The sequence below is a fragment of the Hippocampus zosterae genome, chromosome 7 (genome assembly GCF_025434085.1).
Source record: "Hippocampus zosterae strain Florida chromosome 7, ASM2543408v3, whole genome shotgun sequence".
Classification (NCBI taxonomy): domain Eukaryota; kingdom Metazoa; phylum Chordata; class Actinopteri; order Syngnathiformes; family Syngnathidae; genus Hippocampus; species Hippocampus zosterae.
The window spans coordinates 4,217,612-4,234,041 of NC_067457.1; the positions used below are offsets into that span (position 1 = coordinate 4,217,612).

The following is a 16,430-nucleotide window of genomic DNA, read 5'->3' on the forward strand; positions in this document are numbered from 1 at the left end:
CCTTCTACAGCTGGACATTCAAAAGTGTCGAAAATGTCCAAATAAGGTCACCTTTAGAGGAAATAGTCCATTTTACGTTCATCCAAAAACTTGACAGAGTAACTTTAGCTGAGCGGTGTTATTTTGAATTTTGCCAAAAGGTGGTGCTGTTGAGACTCCTTACACTACATTGCATACTGACAATGAAGAAACAATAAAGCTGATGAAGAATCAATTCGCTCTGAGTATTATTTGGCTATCGCGTGCTTTTTTTGGGGGGGGGTGGGGGAAGTTTAAGGAGAATGGGGACTTTGCAAAAAAAATTAATTAAATCACATGTCGTCACGTGTTCAGTCATGACCTGGCAGTAATGCATGCTGAATGCACCGCCAAAACAAATATTTTTCTCTTTGCTTTATTGATCCGCCAGGCAACTGGTCTCCCTCTGACCTTGTGCTCGCCGCCCGCTCCTCTTCGCTTTTTCTGTTTACTTGTTTGTTTGCATCACGCCTCCTTATTGCATCTGGACATTGTACCCGCCAAAGACCACGGCGCTCCCCACCGACTCCCGAGTGCCCATTCAAACTGCAAAATTTGCATCTGCATTCTTGTCCACGAAGGCTTCCTGCTGTCGTCCCAGTCAGAGGCAACGACAAACGGGCCGCGTGGGTTCGCAGCAAGGCGTGGCCGAGTCGTCCGTGGTGTAGTCGGCCTCGGACACGGATGGGTCGGTGGCGATGTCCCATAACAACCCCTCCCTCCAGAGGGTGACCCTTTCGGCTGTCTCTTGATATTCAGGTGTTCCGACCTTTAAGGGTGTTTCTTCGGCCTCATCACGCTCCAAGTCAAAAATCAACGGTGGGTCGTGGAGCTCCTGTGTCCCTACGTCGCCGCCGCATGCTTCAGATGAACCTAAAACATGCACACCGGGGGGAGGTGGGTGGGGGGGGGGGGGGGGCGGAGGTTATTAACACAGTATAAAACCAATTTAATTGGTAAGCACTTTTAGAACAACGGCAGCTGTAACAAAGCGCTGCATGTGAAACACGGCGTTTGAAATAACAATACGATTAAAAATATATACTGTATATAAGAGATAAAATTTAAATTTGTAGAATGAGGGAGAAATTGAAATCTCTAGATGTCACTCACGTTTGCCACAAGCCAAATTTGAATGTCAACAAACTCCAGTTTTCTAACACAACGCCCTCTTGTACAACATGAAGAGGTGAAGTAATTTTTTTTTTTGCAGATTTGGAACGAGAAACATGGAGTTTGAATTTTTTGGAGTGTTTATTTTGGTGAAGGAAAAAAACAAAAAAATACAAAATGGGCTCGTACACTTTAATGATCATTTCTCCAGCACATAATGACGCAGATCCCATTCAAGAACCACAAACGCGATTGCGTGACAGAAGAACCACAAAAACGGCCTGATGCCCGTGCTGACAAAAACAGGAGACGTGCGTGCCACCTACCTGTCATGTAGAAAGCTTTGTACTTCCCAGCTCGCACTGTCTGCAAGTCACCAAACCGCCCTGCGGCGCCACTATTAGGATGGAAGAGGACCTAAAAAAAAAAAAACAAAACAAAACAAAAAAACTCAAACTGGCACTTGCTTTCTTCTCATCTCTTAACCTGTTAAACTTGTTCCTCCTCTGCCCCGAGCACATTTGTAATTTAATTGGGAGGAGGCGTCGTGTTAGCTTGATGCATATTTTTATCATCAAATGTTAATCTCTTGAGATCTGAATAAGTCACGACTGCATTGTGGACTTTGTAGGACAGTGGCTACCTTGTGGCCGGTCTTTTCACCGCCGAGGAGGACGCTTGTAACATCCATGCCATCGTAGCGCCGGTCAGAAGGTGGCGTCACCCCCGCCAGGGAGAGCAGCGTCGGGAAAATGTCCATCCCGCTGTGAAAAGATTTCTCGGTTTCTCATTCGGGACGTCATTCATTTTCCGAGGAACGCAGGGGAAAGTACGCGCGCCATTTGTCGGTCGAAGAAATAGTTTGTGTGCCGCAGTCAACAATGGGAGCATGGTTTCAAGCCTCTGAGGAATTTACAATTAAAAGAACATGCCTGAGCAAGGCGGCACTAGTCGTGTTTGCAGGGATCACACCGGGCCAGCAGGCTACCGACGGCACTCGGTGGCCTCCTTCCCATGTTGTCTTCTTAGCTGAACTCCCACCTTACCAAAAAAAAAAAAAAAAACACATTCCCAAACTCCTCATTCCATCAAGTGTTTCATATTTGTCTGTCTTTTCAGACTCCAGGAAGGCTTTTCATTGCGTAAATAGCTCCTGGCTCAAAAATTGCACAAATTTGGCGTTCCACCTCTTTTGGTCTGCCATTTTCCCTTGAATGGTCCCGTACTTCCCGCATACTGGCACTTCTTCTGCCAAGGACCGTTGTCACCTACATTTGAGAGATGCTTATCAGATCGTGGGTGCGCCCGGATGCGGACAAACCGGTCACAGTTGAGGAGTGCGAGATTTACCGGTGAACCAGATGAGCGTATCATTTTTGTTTGAGGCACTCCGGATGGACCCCACCAGGCGATCCATTTCTTGCAGACTAGCGGCGTACGCTCGGCTGTGAGGTGGCGAAGGGGTGGCGAGTGGCGGGGCCAAGGGTACGTGCATGTGAGCTAGCGCTAGGTAGAGAAAAAAGGGCTGTCCTCGCTCTCTGCAAGTACACGAGGGACAGAAAAGACGATTAATGTTGCAGTTTAGATTGACAAAAAAAAAAAATCTAACATGTAATGTAAATGCAATCGCTAGCATTGTTCAGTAAGACGTCTCAACTCGTCTCTCAGCTCATCAGTACGGCACTAAAAAAAAAATTGCTCTGTGCGGAGGATAAAGAATATGATCGGGCAGTCTCTTGTATTGTCTGTCTACATGTGCTGCTTCATGATGTTGTTTTATGTTTAGTTTGACAGTGAACTTCAACGGCCGCTCGTCACGCTCCATCGGTATCACATCATCGTACTCCCGGAGTCAAGATGACTCGCAGGCGCTTTACCTCGCCTCGCGCATGGTTCTCAGCGCAGCAGAGCGGTACTGTCGCGTAAGATTCCACAGGTTGAGCGGCTGCTCCACAACGCGGCTGTTTTCCATCAGAGGAAGGCCCACTTTGGAATAGCAGTCCGTCTGTTGGCGCTCACTCCCCCGCAATCTACAAGAAAGAATAACGCCATGTATACGTAGAAGGTGCGCAGACCACGCGGGGCGAATCGGCTTTCTCATTTCACGAGTTTGAAATCAAATACTTGCAAAAGCACAACTCTGGATTATTTGCAAAATCAAGCCCCGCCCACCTCATGGTTTGCCCTCCAGAAGAGTCACAACCGAGGCACTGGGGAATATCATATCCAGGGTGGTCGGTGCATCCCATATCATTGCTGAAGGGAATTCCCAAGTAGTAGTCGAAACCTGTTCAAGAGACAAGAAACGGCTCAATTCCGTCTTGTGCTCACCAAATCGATCAATTGGCGTTGCCAAACCACACAATTAAACTGTACAACTGTACTTGTAATATTGATTCGTTTTTTTTTCCCTTAAATGTTTTTATTCAGAATTATTTGGATTATAATTAATTCATTATTACATAAACAAAATTATTTTTAGATTTTTTTTATATTTGTATATTTTTAAAAATTTATTTTTTATTATTTAAAATATTTTATTTTTTTATTGATGAATTATTTTAGAGTAGCATTTGTGATGCATCAATTAAAAAACAACAAAAAAAAACCCCAAACAAATATCAACACAAACTTAATAATAATTCCGCAAAGGCTGAAATAATATAAGATACAGATAACCGATTTGAAGGTGTCACTGAAACCTATCATGCTGTTGATGCCGGTTCTGGCAAGGCCATCCCTACATGGCTGATGGTGCAAATTCCACATTTGTACGGTTACTACCTGGTCAGGTCAAAGTCCCCCCCCCTCACCCCCCTTACCTCTTTTCGTTGGGCCATATGGTCCATTATGGCCGAGATGCCATTTCCCGATCATGGCGGTATAGTAACCCGCCTTCTGCAGGAGCTGCGGCAAGGTGACTTCGGACAGAGGCAGACCGGCCACGGAGCTCACGGCAAAATTGTGAGTGACCCCGTTCCGGAGTCCGTAGCGGCCGGTCAGGATGGAAGCGCGGGATGGCGAGCAGGTTGAGGCCGGAGAGTGGAAGTCTGAGAATCTGCAACGAAGGATGATGAAAGTGGGAGATTTTTTACAGACCGCCGCCACTCAATGCGCTTTTTAAACATCGGGCTCGACCTTAATCCTTGCTCCGCCATCAGGTTAAGATTGGGCGTATTTTTGGCCTTCTGCTCGGGGTGGTTCACGTCCAAGTCGCCCCATCCTATATCGTCAGCCAGGATGAGGATGAAGTTGGGCATCTTGTTGTGAGCCCCGGCGGCCCGCTTTGACGCCAGGTGGACAAACAGGCCGCACAGCAGCATCCGACACACAGGCCGCGGGGCCAATCCCTCCAGCATTTTGTCACGGAGCCTGAAAAAGAGAGAAAAAAAGTTGGGTTTGAATTAAAAGCGTTTTATTTGCTTTGCTACACACACACAATTGCTAGGTTGCTTTTTTTAAACCACTCGTTGGGTAGCTGATGATTTTTAGTAGATTGTTTTTTTTTTAACCCGGCTAAAAATGATCATTTTATTCTGAAAGGGCTGAAGCAATGGCCACGTTTTCACTCGTTTTATCAAAATAAGATAAAGATGCAGAACATTAGGGAAGAACCAAAAAAAAAAAAGTTACACAAAAGACCCCCCCCCCCTTTAGTGTAAGCGGATCTGATTGGCTGAGCAGATAAATCGGTGATCGGTTGTCATGTCATTTTGGCAAAATGGCAAAACTCCAGGGACGTTTTGTTCTGTGCTTACCACTACAGTCACCCCCCGCCCCCCTCCGTCTACATTTGTAAATAATTATCAGGCTTTTTTTAAACTGATGTTGAGGATGCCATGGCCGGGTGCGCCTTAATTGCGGCGACCCCTGTCCGCGCCTTACCATGAAACAACCCGGTTCGACTTCGTGGAAACGACTTGGATGCGAGCACGCAAACGCTTGTCACCGAATGACGGATTCCGAGCGCACCAATGACATCCGCGGCCCGAACAGCGCCTCCACACCCTCGAAGGGCGTACAGTGTGCAAGTTGGGATGTCGTTTGAAGAAAAAAAAAAAACTGGCTGGAACCAGATTTGTCCTTAACCCTTGGCTTTCAAATTCCCATGAGGGGCAGTGGGAGGAAGCGCGTTTGGCGACAGAGTCAAGCGGCTCGGGTAGTTTCGACACCGGGACTCCTCTTTCTATGCTGGCGGTAGGGAGCGTACAGGTGAGACGCAACTTTACCGCGGCTTCAAATTTTTGCACGGCGAGCGAGAAAAATGAGACGCTGTTGAGATTGTTGGGGGGTGGGAGGGGGGGTTCACCGCACCCCACCCTTTCTCAAAATGTTGCGAATAATAGAGCCACGGGGAGTACTGTGATTGCAGTCGCACTGTGGGTCATCGAGAACCTGGGAAACACGCGCTTAGGGTGGGGGGTGGGGGTGGGGGCGAGTATTGCGTCAGCCGCGCGGACGCACACACTTGGCCGCCTTCACACTTTGCAGCTCCGCCAGAGCTCCACCGTTCAATTCAACGCGCGCTACTAATAGAAACATTCCCAACAACGCAAAAGCCCCCCCCCCTCAGCCTCCGAGTCGTGTTGTGACACATTTAAGGAGATTCAGTCGCTTATCAGGATTTCGATGTACCCGAATAAAACGCTGTCTTGACATAAGTGTCATTTGTAACATTTCTGTTTTAAATGATCCTTTCTATATTAGCCGGCCAATTTACGCCAGCGAACAAAATGTCATTTTGTATTTGTAATTTGTCACAAGAAGTGAATGCGTTTTTTTACAAAATTAATAGTGCCGATTGTTTAACTTTTTTTTTTTTTTAAGAAATGGTGCTGTGTGGACTCAAGAGACCACATTTCTTGGGGCCTAACGTATACTCGGAGCCCCCGGATGGAGGCTGGGGATGGGTGGTGGCCGCGGCCTTTTTCTTGGTGGAGGTCTTCACCTACGGCACCATCAAGAGCTTCGGTATCTTCCTCCAAGAGCTGATGAAGGAATTTGGGGAGAGCAACAGCCGGGTGTCCTGGATCGTTTCCATCTGTGTCTTTGTCATGACCTTTAACGGTGAGCGTACAACTGCAGTGCGGGATGATTTTTCAAGTCGTGGATTTATTTTATGCGCATTTCTATTTTTTTTTTTTTATTTAAAAAAAGCCACACAAAAAATAGAAAACAAAAACAAACATGCTTTTAAATCATTCTGGCTGGAGAGATTTCTGATCAATTATAATAATTTCAACCTCATTCATTGTGTCACGCGGGAAGTCAATATTTTTTCCAGAATTTTCCAGACGTGAATTGATACCTCGCCCGACCTAAAGTGAACTTATCCGACTACGCAGGCCCTCTTTCCTCCATGCTGACCAACCGCTTTGGCTTCCAGCTTGTCGTCATGATGGGAGGCGCCCTGATCTCGGCGGGAACCGTCGCCACGAGCTTTACCACCTCCGTCAATCAAATGTACATCACCTACGGCACGGTGGCAGGTTTGAAATGACTTTTTTTGGCGTTTTCCGTTTTTGCGTTTTCCGTTTTGAGCACGCCTCTCTCGTCCCGCCGCTCGCAGGTCTCGGCTACTGCTTGACGTTTTTACCCACGGTGACGATCCTGTCGCATTATTTTAGCCGACGCCGCTCCCTGGTCACCGCCATGGCGTCCACCGGAGAGGCCCTGTCCATGTTTGCTCTCGCTCCGGGTACGTTTCCAACCAACGGGCGAGGGACTCTCTCATACTTTGGGTCACTTTTACCGCCCGCTGTTTCTCTTCAGCCTTCTCCTCTTTGAGGGATCGTATCGGCTGGCGTCACACCATGGCGGTGATCGGAGCTTTGCAAGGCACCATCGTTATTTGCGGCGCTGTGCTTCGGCCAATCGTCATCCGGCCCAAAACGAGGCGGGAGACGGAGACGGACAGATCCTCTGCGAAGGACGGGGACGCCCAAAGCACACACGACGGGAACGTGGAGACAAACGGACGGGATTTTGCGAGCAACTCTGATGACGAGGTCAACTGCAAGACAGATGAGAGGACATTACTAACAAATGAAGTGAAAGTGCTGCCCCCTGGTGTCAAAGATGAGGATAACGCTGGAGGACAGAAGAAGGATGCGGAGAAACAAGCGGATGAGAAATCCGTCAAGAGGTTTAAACTTCTGGATTTTTCCATCCTCAAAGACTGCGGCTTCATCTTGTACTCGCTCTTCGGATTGTTTGCCACGTTGGGCTTCTTCGCCCCTCAGCTGTACATCATCGAGCTGAGCGTCAGTCGCGGCGTGGAGCGCGATCGCGCCACCTACATGCTGTCCACCATGGCGGTAGCTGAAATTGTCGGTCGCTTTTTTATCGGATGGCTTCTGACGCGGAATCGGATCCAGAAGAGGAAGCTGCTCGTCCTCCTGGCTTGCGTCATTTCCATGACCGCCGACCTGGTGGGATTTACTCTGGTCACCGAGTTTTACGGCCTGGCGGTCTGCTGCGGCGTGTACGGGTTCTTCATGGGGACCCTTGCGTGCACGCATATTCCCATGCTGGCGGAGGATGACGTGGTGGGCTTGGAGAGGATGTCCTCCGCCGCCGGAGTCTATGTGTTCATACAAAGCTTCGCGGGCCTGGCTGGACCACCGCTCGGAGGTAAACGTCATTGCGAGTCTCTTTTTTTTTTTTTCTCTTCCTCTTTCCGAATAATGCGGCTCTGAACACTTTGACTTCTTCTCTAGGTGTGTTAGTGGACGTGACTCAGAACTACGGGTCGGCCTTCTACTCGTGCGCAGTGGGCATGGCGGTGAGTGCCGTCTTCCTGGGCTTAGTGAGACCCGCCAAGAGAGGACTACTTTGCAGGAAGAGGACAGGGAGGCCAAACGAAGACAGGCCTGATGTGGTGAGAGGGGACTTTACGGAAGACGCTAACGGAGGCTCATGAGGAACTTGAACCGGATTGCGACAGATGTCATGTGGCATGACACGCAGGTTTTACATGTTGCTTGAGTCTTACCAGTGAAGAATATGCTGGCAAAAGTCATTAAAAAAAAGCAGACAAAATGGTTTAACCCTTTCAGGGGTTTCGGTTACTACAGTGGATAGCTTATCATGTTATTAGGTGACAGGGTTAAGATGCTGACTGGTCGCTTTGAGGGGATCAGAAATGTACGATATAATTTCGACTTGCACAGCTAATGTACCAAAAAGTGTTTTATTTCGAGGGCAGGTTAACACTGTTCTGTTGTAATGGCTTTAATTTACACGCCCCCCCCCCCCCCAAAAAAAATTGGGAAATAGTCTTCAGGGAAGGAATCAGGGTCATTGTTGATAAACTGTGAAGCCAATGTAGCAGCAAATACTGTACATGGAATTGCACAACTTGTGTAACATCAACGCTTGCGTTTGTGTTATGGGAAACCCAACAAGCTCAGGAGAAATGTGTGATTGATTGAAACGTTTATTTTTGAACCAACGCGCACGTGTTGTGAGATGTCAAAGATGCACTATTTTTGTGATGAAAAAAAAAACATGTTCACGAGCAATAAAGGAAGATTGTTTTAACCTTTAAACTGTGGTTTTTATTTTACGAGACTTGACTGTGTAGTAATACAATAAATATAAAGTTTGACGTCAGTTAATTTGGACATGGGGAGAAGTATTTGCCTGGAGCACCCTCTAGTGGTGTCACAACCACATTACACGATCGTCATCACCCTCACCCGCATTCATGTTGCAATATCGCCGACATTTATAAAGATGATGATTGTTGTCCTTTTTAAGGTAGACTTTTTTTTATCCAGCTCTTGCGTTGGAAATCATTACAAGTAGTTTACTTTCTATACTAAACTGTACAGTACTCACAAATCACTTTTTTTACTTGTTTAGATGATCTGCAAAGCTAACTCCAGACAGACTGGGGGCTGAGATTGAAACACGCAATCTTCTCCACGGTAAGGCAGACGTGCAAACCACGAGACGAACCTTTCTGCCCCGCATTAGTTATTTTCTTTGAGCGATTTATGAATTACAAAGTAAAATCTTACCCCTATAAAGAGATGCTTGTCCAAATCGAAAGAGTCTTCTGGGTACAGCTCAATCGTTGTGATTCCAACAACACAAAAAGCAAGTTTTGGTTTCCGCTTCCACAAAAACTGCAGCAAGTCACCTACCATAAGAAATGGCAATCGTGTGAAGAAAGCACAGATCAAACGAAATTAACAAGCAATTTAAACTGGCATGGTTCATTTATGTGTGATGCCTACTTTGCTTTAAGTGGATATTTCCAATTACTGCAGCTGAAAATTTGATGAGTCGTGGTTAATTTTGAAAGAACACCCCGTTATGTGTGTGTGTATGTAAGAAGTAATTTAATTAAAATAAAAACATTTGTTTTCATTGTTTTGTGGGCCCAGTACAGTATACGTCTTGCGGGGTCACAAATTAGTATATTGTAGAAAAATACATTTGGAGAACAAATATGAGCATTTTATGTGCACGTATATTACAGATGACAATACTGTGCAGACGAACAGTAATCGTATTCTTCCACGTGTATACGCAGTGAAAGACTAATAACAGGATGAACTGTAAACCACCTGCCTGGATGAGCAATGCAATCCAGGGTGAGGCATGCAAACAACAGAAATAACACGCAAATTACGAAAAAAGAGAGTTACGTCTTGACCCAAAAGCTACTTCTTATGTTACGTAGCTACTTCCGCCTTTGTTGGCGACGTCACTACATCGGGGGCGGGGCTTTGACGTCAGGGAAACGTTGGAGACGACTGTAGTTGACACGAGCGGGCGAGCTCATGTCATCGCAAAGCTAAAATGTCGCTTATGTGACTCGACAATTTAAACGTTATCGTGTTTTTTTTACACATTCATTCAAAGATTTAACCATATTAGTTCTTCCCGAAGAACAGCCAGCTCCCGTTTTCTTTTTTTTTCTCCCCAGCAGGGCGAGTGGAATACGACAGCGGAAGAACTTGGTCACAGTGCAGCGTTTGGGGGCTTAGTTAGCTCCAACATTTAGCTGTGTCAACGTTCGCAGGCTTTGCTTGTCATGCTGATATTTGAAAAAAGATTTTCACGAGGGTTCAACTGTTAGCTGTTCGCCACTTAGCGACCGAGCAGAACGCTACGATTGGAAGTGTGATCTTGCATCTTGCTGAGCCGGCTGGAGCCCCATCACAGACACACACACACACACGCACATATATACAAACGTCAAATAAGGAATGAGGAGTATGTCTTGCCGTATAGCTGTGGAGCTGTAACCCGAGCCAGAAGCTTTATACGTTCCAATTCAGCTCACAGGGAGTGTCCACATTTCTCTTTACCACATCTGCCAAGACTGCAGCAATGCTGACAGATAACAGGTACAGTAAATGCATTATGTGGTTTATTTTTGACATTTCATGCCAGTGTCATGTCATCAACTCCATAAAGAACTTCGTGAATCGTCAGTGTCCCTGTCATATTCGATCATGTAACTGCCGTGGTTGTGTGTAGCCGTAGCTATTTTTGGTTCATCTCGGTGCTCCTTTAGATGCACGCCCCCTCCAATCCCCCCCCCCCTCCTTTCCGCTGCTCACTGCATCATTCCTTCCAACACACACCACATTTGAACATTTTCCTTTTTCCATGTTTCCCCGTGTCCAGGAAGCGGCATCGGAGCAGCGACAGTGAAGAGAATCAACAGCTGAGTTCTCAGGCCAAGAGGTCAGGAAGGGGTCCGTGCCTGCTTGTATCCGATTTGGACTCTGAGGTACATGTGCAGTGTTGTACAATGTTTTAATTCAGCAGTCTAGTAGAAGCTCGTTTCTGTGTCTTGTACTCCAGTCTTCAAGCAGCGATAGCAGCAGTGGCATCTGCAGTACGGAAAGACCGATGGTGGTCACGAGCAGGCCGTGCATCCACAGTCAGAGCATCCGCATCCCCCAGTACTCCCCGAATGGCAAGCCCAAGGACTCGGCGGTCTCGGTGCAGCACGGTTTCCATGGCGACGGTAGCACTTTCTCCTACGACTCCATCAACAAGGTCCTGAGGGAGGCGCACTTCAGCAGTCTACAGACGAGAGGGCGCCCAGGTTCGACATGACCGGCGACGTCCCCAATACCTTTTCAAGTCTCGCAGCCGAGTCGAGCGGAACCCCCCCCCGGGTCCAAACGGGGTGAATGAAGAGTGGGGACGTTTACACATTATGGGCTGTAAGGCTCATCCCCCACCCCTGCCATATACCATTTGTGAAGACCATAAGCACATTTGCCTTTTCATGGCCCAGCCACTGTGGTTTATTGTGCAGTATTGTTCGGCGTGTGCGTGCGTACGTACGTACGTACATACGTGACCTGTGCACTTTATAAAGAGGCATCATTCTCTTGACATGCGTGCATTGATGTGTGGACATGTTCATTGGTGCTAATCACAAAGAGAGGTGGGATCCAAAGTGCTTGCAAAAGTAAATAAAGTTGTTGCACTTTACTTCCAACATGCGTGTCCATTTTTATCTGCCTCGTCAACCATCACACCACATTTGTACACGTGTACAAAATTTATCTGAAACACATAACTGGCAACACAAGATGGCTGCCCTCTGACTTCAGAGGCTGCTGGTAGTCCAGGTTATAATATATAATATGTCCGTGTACGATTACAACTACTTACTGCTGTAAGTGACCCCGCAGTATACTGCAATATTTTGAAAATATTTTAAAGCAACAGTTTTGAAAAGTGTCATGCTAGCGGTCAAGAGTTGAGAAACGAGAAGGCAGACGACTGCTGGCTGCTGTCAGACACAACCAAAGCTTGGCTGTCAGGTTGGTTCTCTTCTAGAAAGTCCTGTAGTGAGTCCGGGTCCATGTGGGGCGTTGTAGTCCCGCACAAAGGCCTCGCCCTGTTCACCAGCTTCATACCGCTGAACAGGGACAGTCTGCTAACACAAGGCTGAATACACTCATCTTGCGCGGTTGTCACATCAGTCCTGATAGGCGCCAGGAGCAGTTGTTGCTCAGTCAGGGGAGGCTTTTCACAGGTGTCCGTAGCGAACGGCGAGGACGGATGCTGATGCACGTGATCATGATGGAGAGAGGGTGCGGGTTCGAAAGAACCCAAGTATGGAGATGTAAGAAGTTGGCTGGATGCGTGGTTGATCTGATGACTGCTGCTGGCTGGATCTTGTTTGGCGGCTTGGTGAACTCCACCCATCAGGGCTTTGAACTGTCTCAGGATCTGGTCGAAACAGGAAAAGGGAACCGCGTTATCTCCCGCCGGCTTATTGGATTTAAATGTTTAAAGCTTTCTACTGGCTCTTGTACCTTTGTGGCTTTATTGGCCACAGGTCCTGGAGGGCCCTCACTGAGCTGACGGAGCAGGTGCTGCGTGGCTCCAAAAATGTGCTCGAGAGACAGAAGGTCGGTCGTCATGAGGCAGGCTACAGCGCACAATGCCCTCTGTAAGTCAAAATGAGAACAATATTAAAATTGGTTTGGAATTTCGATTTTTTTTTTCTGTGATCAATGTAAGCAAAGAGCAATATTTTGGCGCATCAATTATTTGCAAATTTTGTGCTTTTTGCTGCCTAAGGAGCGTTGACAGATGGCTGCTCAATGATCCTTACCATGTTAACAGTGTCGGAGGGATCTCGCAGCCTGCTCGAGAGCAACTCTACCACGACCTCACAGTTAAGGATGGCGCACCTGACAGAATTAAACAAACGCACTCATGTCAACAAATACGGAACTTGAACGCGACTCGATGACGCTGCTGCACCGACTCTTTGATAAAGTGCTGGCTCTCCTCGTTGGATAGAAACACTCTGGAGCCTTCCATCAGCTTGCTAATGAGCGCCATCTCCTGGCCGCAGTCTCCCAACTGCAACGCCTCCACTCTGACCAACAAGAGAAGCACAAGAACGAGATTTAACCTGTTGAGAAATTACAAACAGGAGTTGCCTGGTGAATTTCAAGTGGAAACAATTTGCTCACCGTTCCGAGAGGTCCCCACTGCTTTCTCTGCTGGCCCCCGACTGGCTCCCAGTGCAGGCCGACTTGCTTCCCGCCGAGATGTCCTGAGATGAATTGTGAGAGGAGATGTTGCCACTGTCAGTCTCTTCCCAGCCACCTCCAACCTGCCCTGGACACCGCTGGGTCGATCCTGTAGTGGGTAGTAAAATCTCATCTGTCATATGTACCAAAAAAAAAAAAAAAATCCATAACAATACAGTTCAATTAATTGATTGCCAACCCGAAAATAAGCAATTCTGGACCTTTAAGTCTGGGAGCAGGCAGACTGTAGGCACACGCTGGTACAGCCACTTCTACTGGTGCAGATGGCGCCACGACGGCCCGGTAGTGGTTGTCGTGGAGACGGATGCCCTGGTGCTCCGTCGGGGGAAGGACGGCGTTGGCTACTACCTCTGCAGCTTTCTGGATCTTATCCAGAAGTGAGTCATTGCCTGTGGAAAAACATGGGGGGGGGGGGGGTTTGAAGAAAAAGCTATGGGGAGAAGATGCCACTTGTACAAAGAGTGACTCACTTGTGCCCTGCTTGCTGGGGTTGTAGCCAAAGCCCTGCATTCCTGTCCTGTAGGAGGCTGCTGATCCCATACCTGGACAGAGAGACACCAAATCACCAGAAGTTGAATCGAATTAGTTTGTACAATAAAGTCATACATTATTCATATCGTTAAATCGTGACATTTTTATATTTTTAACTGGGATTTTCTAGTTTGAAAGGATACCGATTGTTACTCACCCATTGATGACGTTGTCACGTTCAATGGCAGCACACCACTTTTTACATAAAACGTATCAGTGAAAAGTAGCCGTGCAACTTCCTGTAAACAGGAAATGGCAGATTTTTTTCGTGTGCAAATGGCTTGGGAATATTGAAATATTTTTTTTGTTTTTACCTGTGCCTTGTTTCTCACTTTCTGATACAAAGCCATCCCTTGGATGGGATCAGGAGGGCCGCTGTATACTTAAAACAATAAAAACAGAAGCTAAATATTTGTAGAACGTCAGAGAAGAGTTAAGAAATCTCCAACCTGATGCTTGCTGAATAAAAGTGGAATTCCTCCTGAGTTCAGTCAGGAAATGTTTGGAGCCATGGCCGCACAGATGAACAAAGATCTTTAGCACCTGAATCGCAAAGACCGGGATTGAATCGTTAAAAAAAAAAAAAAAAAGCGTTTCCAAACCTTGTTTGCATGAATGGTAACAGAAGGCTAACATAGGCATACCTTCTATCTACTCAAAGAGCTTTTCATGGTTATTCCCGTCACACGATAGGCGAAGAATATGCATATATAAACTATACACTAAGAAACCGATTCACCTTGAGTTTGACATGACAGGATTCGACTTGAAGCCTCTCCAGCAGGTACTCCAACAGACACTGATCACTCGCCAAAGACTCATGGGAGATTTCTGCAAAGCAAGGCAAGTTAAGGGCTTGATAACATGTGCATCCCTGCTGAATTTGAAGTTCTTGCAACAAACGTGGAATGCAAAGGATACTTCCGATTTCTTGGAAAAGGTAGCCAGGACAGGGGCTCTCGTCATCTGTTGTCGCCTTCATTAGAGTCGGGACCTTCAGTCGTGCAGGGAGGTAGAGACTTTTTAAAAAAAATAGATCTACATACATTCATTTAGATCTTGAGTTAAGACCCCACGTGAGAATATTGTTATCGCCAAAGCACCCCCTTCTTTGGAACTCTGGCAACATGAAATGATGAGGAAAAATGACAACAATTCAGTCTCAGCTAGCAGGCTATGTTGCAAGCCAGCTATTCGGCATAGCCACATAGCTTCTGTGACACGAAAATAAAATGCCCAACAGTTCATAGAGAATTTAGCTAAAGTCTGTTTTAATAACTTGAGATCAAAACAACAGTCACTTACTTTCTGAAGGAAGGCTAACCGTTCCATGAATGAAGCCATGATTTAGCAATCCTAGCGGTGGGTTACTCATCTTTCAGAAGGGCCCGATGGAGCCGGGGCTTTATGTGACAGTCAAGTCAGCCAATCATTGGACAAGAAGTGAGAACTAGAAAAGACATTTAATTGGCTGTTTAGGAAACTAAAGCAACCAATTGCGGGACGCAAATTTGATATTGTCTTTTGGTAGACGAATCAGAAGCCACATCAGAATGCAGAAATAGTTCAGTCCATCTGTTATTTTTGTTGTTATTATTTTTTTTTCCTCCACTTTCTAAAAATATTGACGCCGAGTCAACGGCTACCCAAAAGAGGCGGATTTGGAAACGCCTACAAAGCTGAAGCAACCAATCACATAACGTAAAACTGCCGTTGTCACTTGATTGACAAAACAACGAGCGAATCACAATGCATAATATCGCGCCGCTGCTCTGTTTACGCAAAATATAATGGCGCTGCCCACGTATTTACGAAGTGCTCCTCTATGTTGAGTATTTTTTCCACATTTAAGAGAAACATTTGACTTATTGGGAAAAAAACGACGAGTCAGATAACTTTCCGGAACGCTCAGGTTCTTAATATTATCAAACTGAAATAAAGCAATTGCAGTATAAGTCATAACACAGCGCTATGTCTGGGTCAAATGTTTGGCATCGCAGCCGGGAGAAATTGAGACGTTTTCCAGAATTCTTTGCACAATGTACGGAAGAGGTAAGCATTGAAATTCCTGCTAATTCGCAGTTCATTCTGAGCCCGCTTTATGAATACGCATTTGAAAACCAGCTCACTGATCGGCGAGGTGACGTCACGGACGTAGTTTAAAAAATCCTCAGACAAGCCATAACACAACAAACCGTAAAATAAGTTTGGACTTGGTTATTTTTACCAATTTTCTAAATGCAGAATATATGACACTTCTCGTATGGTCCATCGTCCTGTTTGTTATTCAGGCAGCAGCTTATGGCAAATGTGTGGCAGCTACCACAGCGAGCAAGCAGGAATTGAAGAAGGACCATTGTGCTAAAGAATTTGCTGCCCTGAAAACGTGCTTTGCAAATGCTGTAAGTAACTTGATCTGAAATTGTTCTGCGGGTCCGTTTTATTGATAACTGTCTCTTGTTACAGGCCAAGAAAAATTGCAAATGACCAGGAAATCTCTACTGGATGCAATTGGAGAAATCAACTGAGAGATGAACAATGCTGCGAAATCACATCTGACAAGGATCGTACTGAATGTACGCGTCATAATACGCTCAAAAAGGACGGCTTATCATGTGGCATTCATGGAAAACTCACAAACATTTCTAAAACAATGTTAATAAACTGATTGAGTGGTGCGCATAGCTGCCTCACAGTTCTGGGTTCGAATCTCATTCT

At 46.3% G+C, this 16,430-nt stretch overlaps 5 protein-coding genes across 11 annotated transcripts; 3 read left to right on the plus strand and 2 right to left on the minus strand.

Moving 5' to 3' along the window:
- Window positions 1–378: 378 nt before the first annotated feature.
- On the minus strand, window positions 379–9,845 carry LOC127603420 (arylsulfatase G-like). 4 transcript variants are annotated; one of them, XM_052069694.1, is made up of 12 exons: window positions 9,708–9,845; window positions 9,156–9,277; window positions 4,270–4,503; window positions 3,954–4,189; window positions 3,304–3,418; window positions 3,009–3,161; window positions 2,482–2,669; window positions 2,319–2,399; window positions 2,064–2,172; window positions 1,775–1,895; window positions 1,458–1,548; window positions 379–891 (listed from the first exon to the last, which is right to left on the minus strand). In XM_052069694.1, exons 3-12 carry the CDS (start codon window positions 4,488–4,490, stop codon window positions 620–622), a joined length of 1,587 nt encoding a protein of 528 aa, XP_051925654.1. In that variant the 5' UTR covers window positions 4,491–4,503; window positions 9,156–9,277; window positions 9,708–9,845; the 3' UTR covers window positions 379–619. The 4 variants fall into 4 exon arrangements, with proteins under 4 accessions (XP_051925654.1, XP_051925655.1, XP_051925657.1 ...); XM_052069695.1 differs by having other exon boundaries at window positions 9,141–9,277; XM_052069697.1 differs by lacking the exon at window positions 9,708–9,845 and adding an exon at window positions 9,375–9,424.
- Window positions 5,189–8,681, plus strand: LOC127603423 (monocarboxylate transporter 7-like). Of its 2 annotated transcripts, XM_052069699.1 has the most exons (6): window positions 5,189–5,343; window positions 5,959–6,198; window positions 6,477–6,620; window positions 6,701–6,829; window positions 6,904–7,764; window positions 7,851–8,681. In XM_052069699.1, the coding sequence occupies exons 2-6, from the start codon at window positions 5,961–5,963 to the stop codon at window positions 8,051–8,053; spliced, it is 1,575 nt and encodes a 524-aa protein (XP_051925659.1). In that variant the 5' UTR covers window positions 5,189–5,343; window positions 5,959–5,960; the 3' UTR covers window positions 8,054–8,681. The 2 variants fall into 2 exon arrangements, with proteins under 2 accessions (XP_051925659.1, XP_051925661.1); XM_052069701.1 differs by lacking the exon at window positions 5,189–5,343 and having other exon boundaries at window positions 6,048–6,198; window positions 6,518–6,620.
- Window positions 9,846–9,877: 32 nt separating the features above from the next.
- Window positions 9,878–11,605, plus strand: si:dkey-21c1.1 (uncharacterized protein LOC100150256 homolog). The gene is made up of 3 exons (XM_052069793.1): window positions 9,878–10,493; window positions 10,777–10,882; window positions 10,957–11,605. Exons 1-3 carry the CDS (start codon window positions 10,477–10,479, stop codon window positions 11,212–11,214), a joined length of 381 nt encoding a protein of 126 aa, XP_051925753.1. The 5' UTR covers window positions 9,878–10,476; the 3' UTR covers window positions 11,215–11,605.
- Window positions 11,606–11,607: 2 nt separating this feature from the next.
- tepsin (TEPSIN adaptor related protein complex 4 accessory protein) lies at window positions 11,608–15,140 on the minus strand. 3 transcript variants are annotated; one of them, XM_052069685.1, is made up of 13 exons: window positions 15,018–15,140; window positions 14,634–14,706; window positions 14,452–14,543; window positions 14,162–14,255; window positions 14,027–14,094; window positions 13,870–13,951; window positions 13,652–13,723; window positions 13,382–13,570; window positions 13,101–13,269; window positions 12,890–13,003; window positions 12,734–12,812; window positions 12,432–12,566; window positions 11,608–12,345 (listed from the first exon to the last, which is right to left on the minus strand). In XM_052069685.1, the coding sequence occupies exons 1-13, from the start codon at window positions 15,054–15,056 to the stop codon at window positions 11,863–11,865; spliced, it is 1,689 nt and encodes a 562-aa protein (XP_051925645.1). In that variant the 5' UTR covers window positions 15,057–15,140; the 3' UTR covers window positions 11,608–11,862. The 3 variants fall into 3 exon arrangements, with proteins under 3 accessions (XP_051925645.1, XP_051925644.1, XP_051925643.1); XM_052069684.1 differs by having other exon boundaries at window positions 13,101–13,293; XM_052069683.1 differs by having other exon boundaries at window positions 13,101–13,293; window positions 14,452–14,706.
- Window positions 15,141–15,484: 344 nt separating this feature from the next.
- Window positions 15,485–16,407, plus strand: ndufaf8 (NADH:ubiquinone oxidoreductase complex assembly factor 8). The gene is made up of 3 exons (XM_052069796.1): window positions 15,485–15,764; window positions 16,004–16,114; window positions 16,179–16,407. The coding sequence occupies exons 1-3, from the start codon at window positions 15,684–15,686 to the stop codon at window positions 16,197–16,199; spliced, it is 213 nt and encodes a 70-aa protein (XP_051925756.1). The 5' UTR covers window positions 15,485–15,683; the 3' UTR covers window positions 16,200–16,407.
- Window positions 16,408–16,430: the final 23 nt, after the last annotated feature.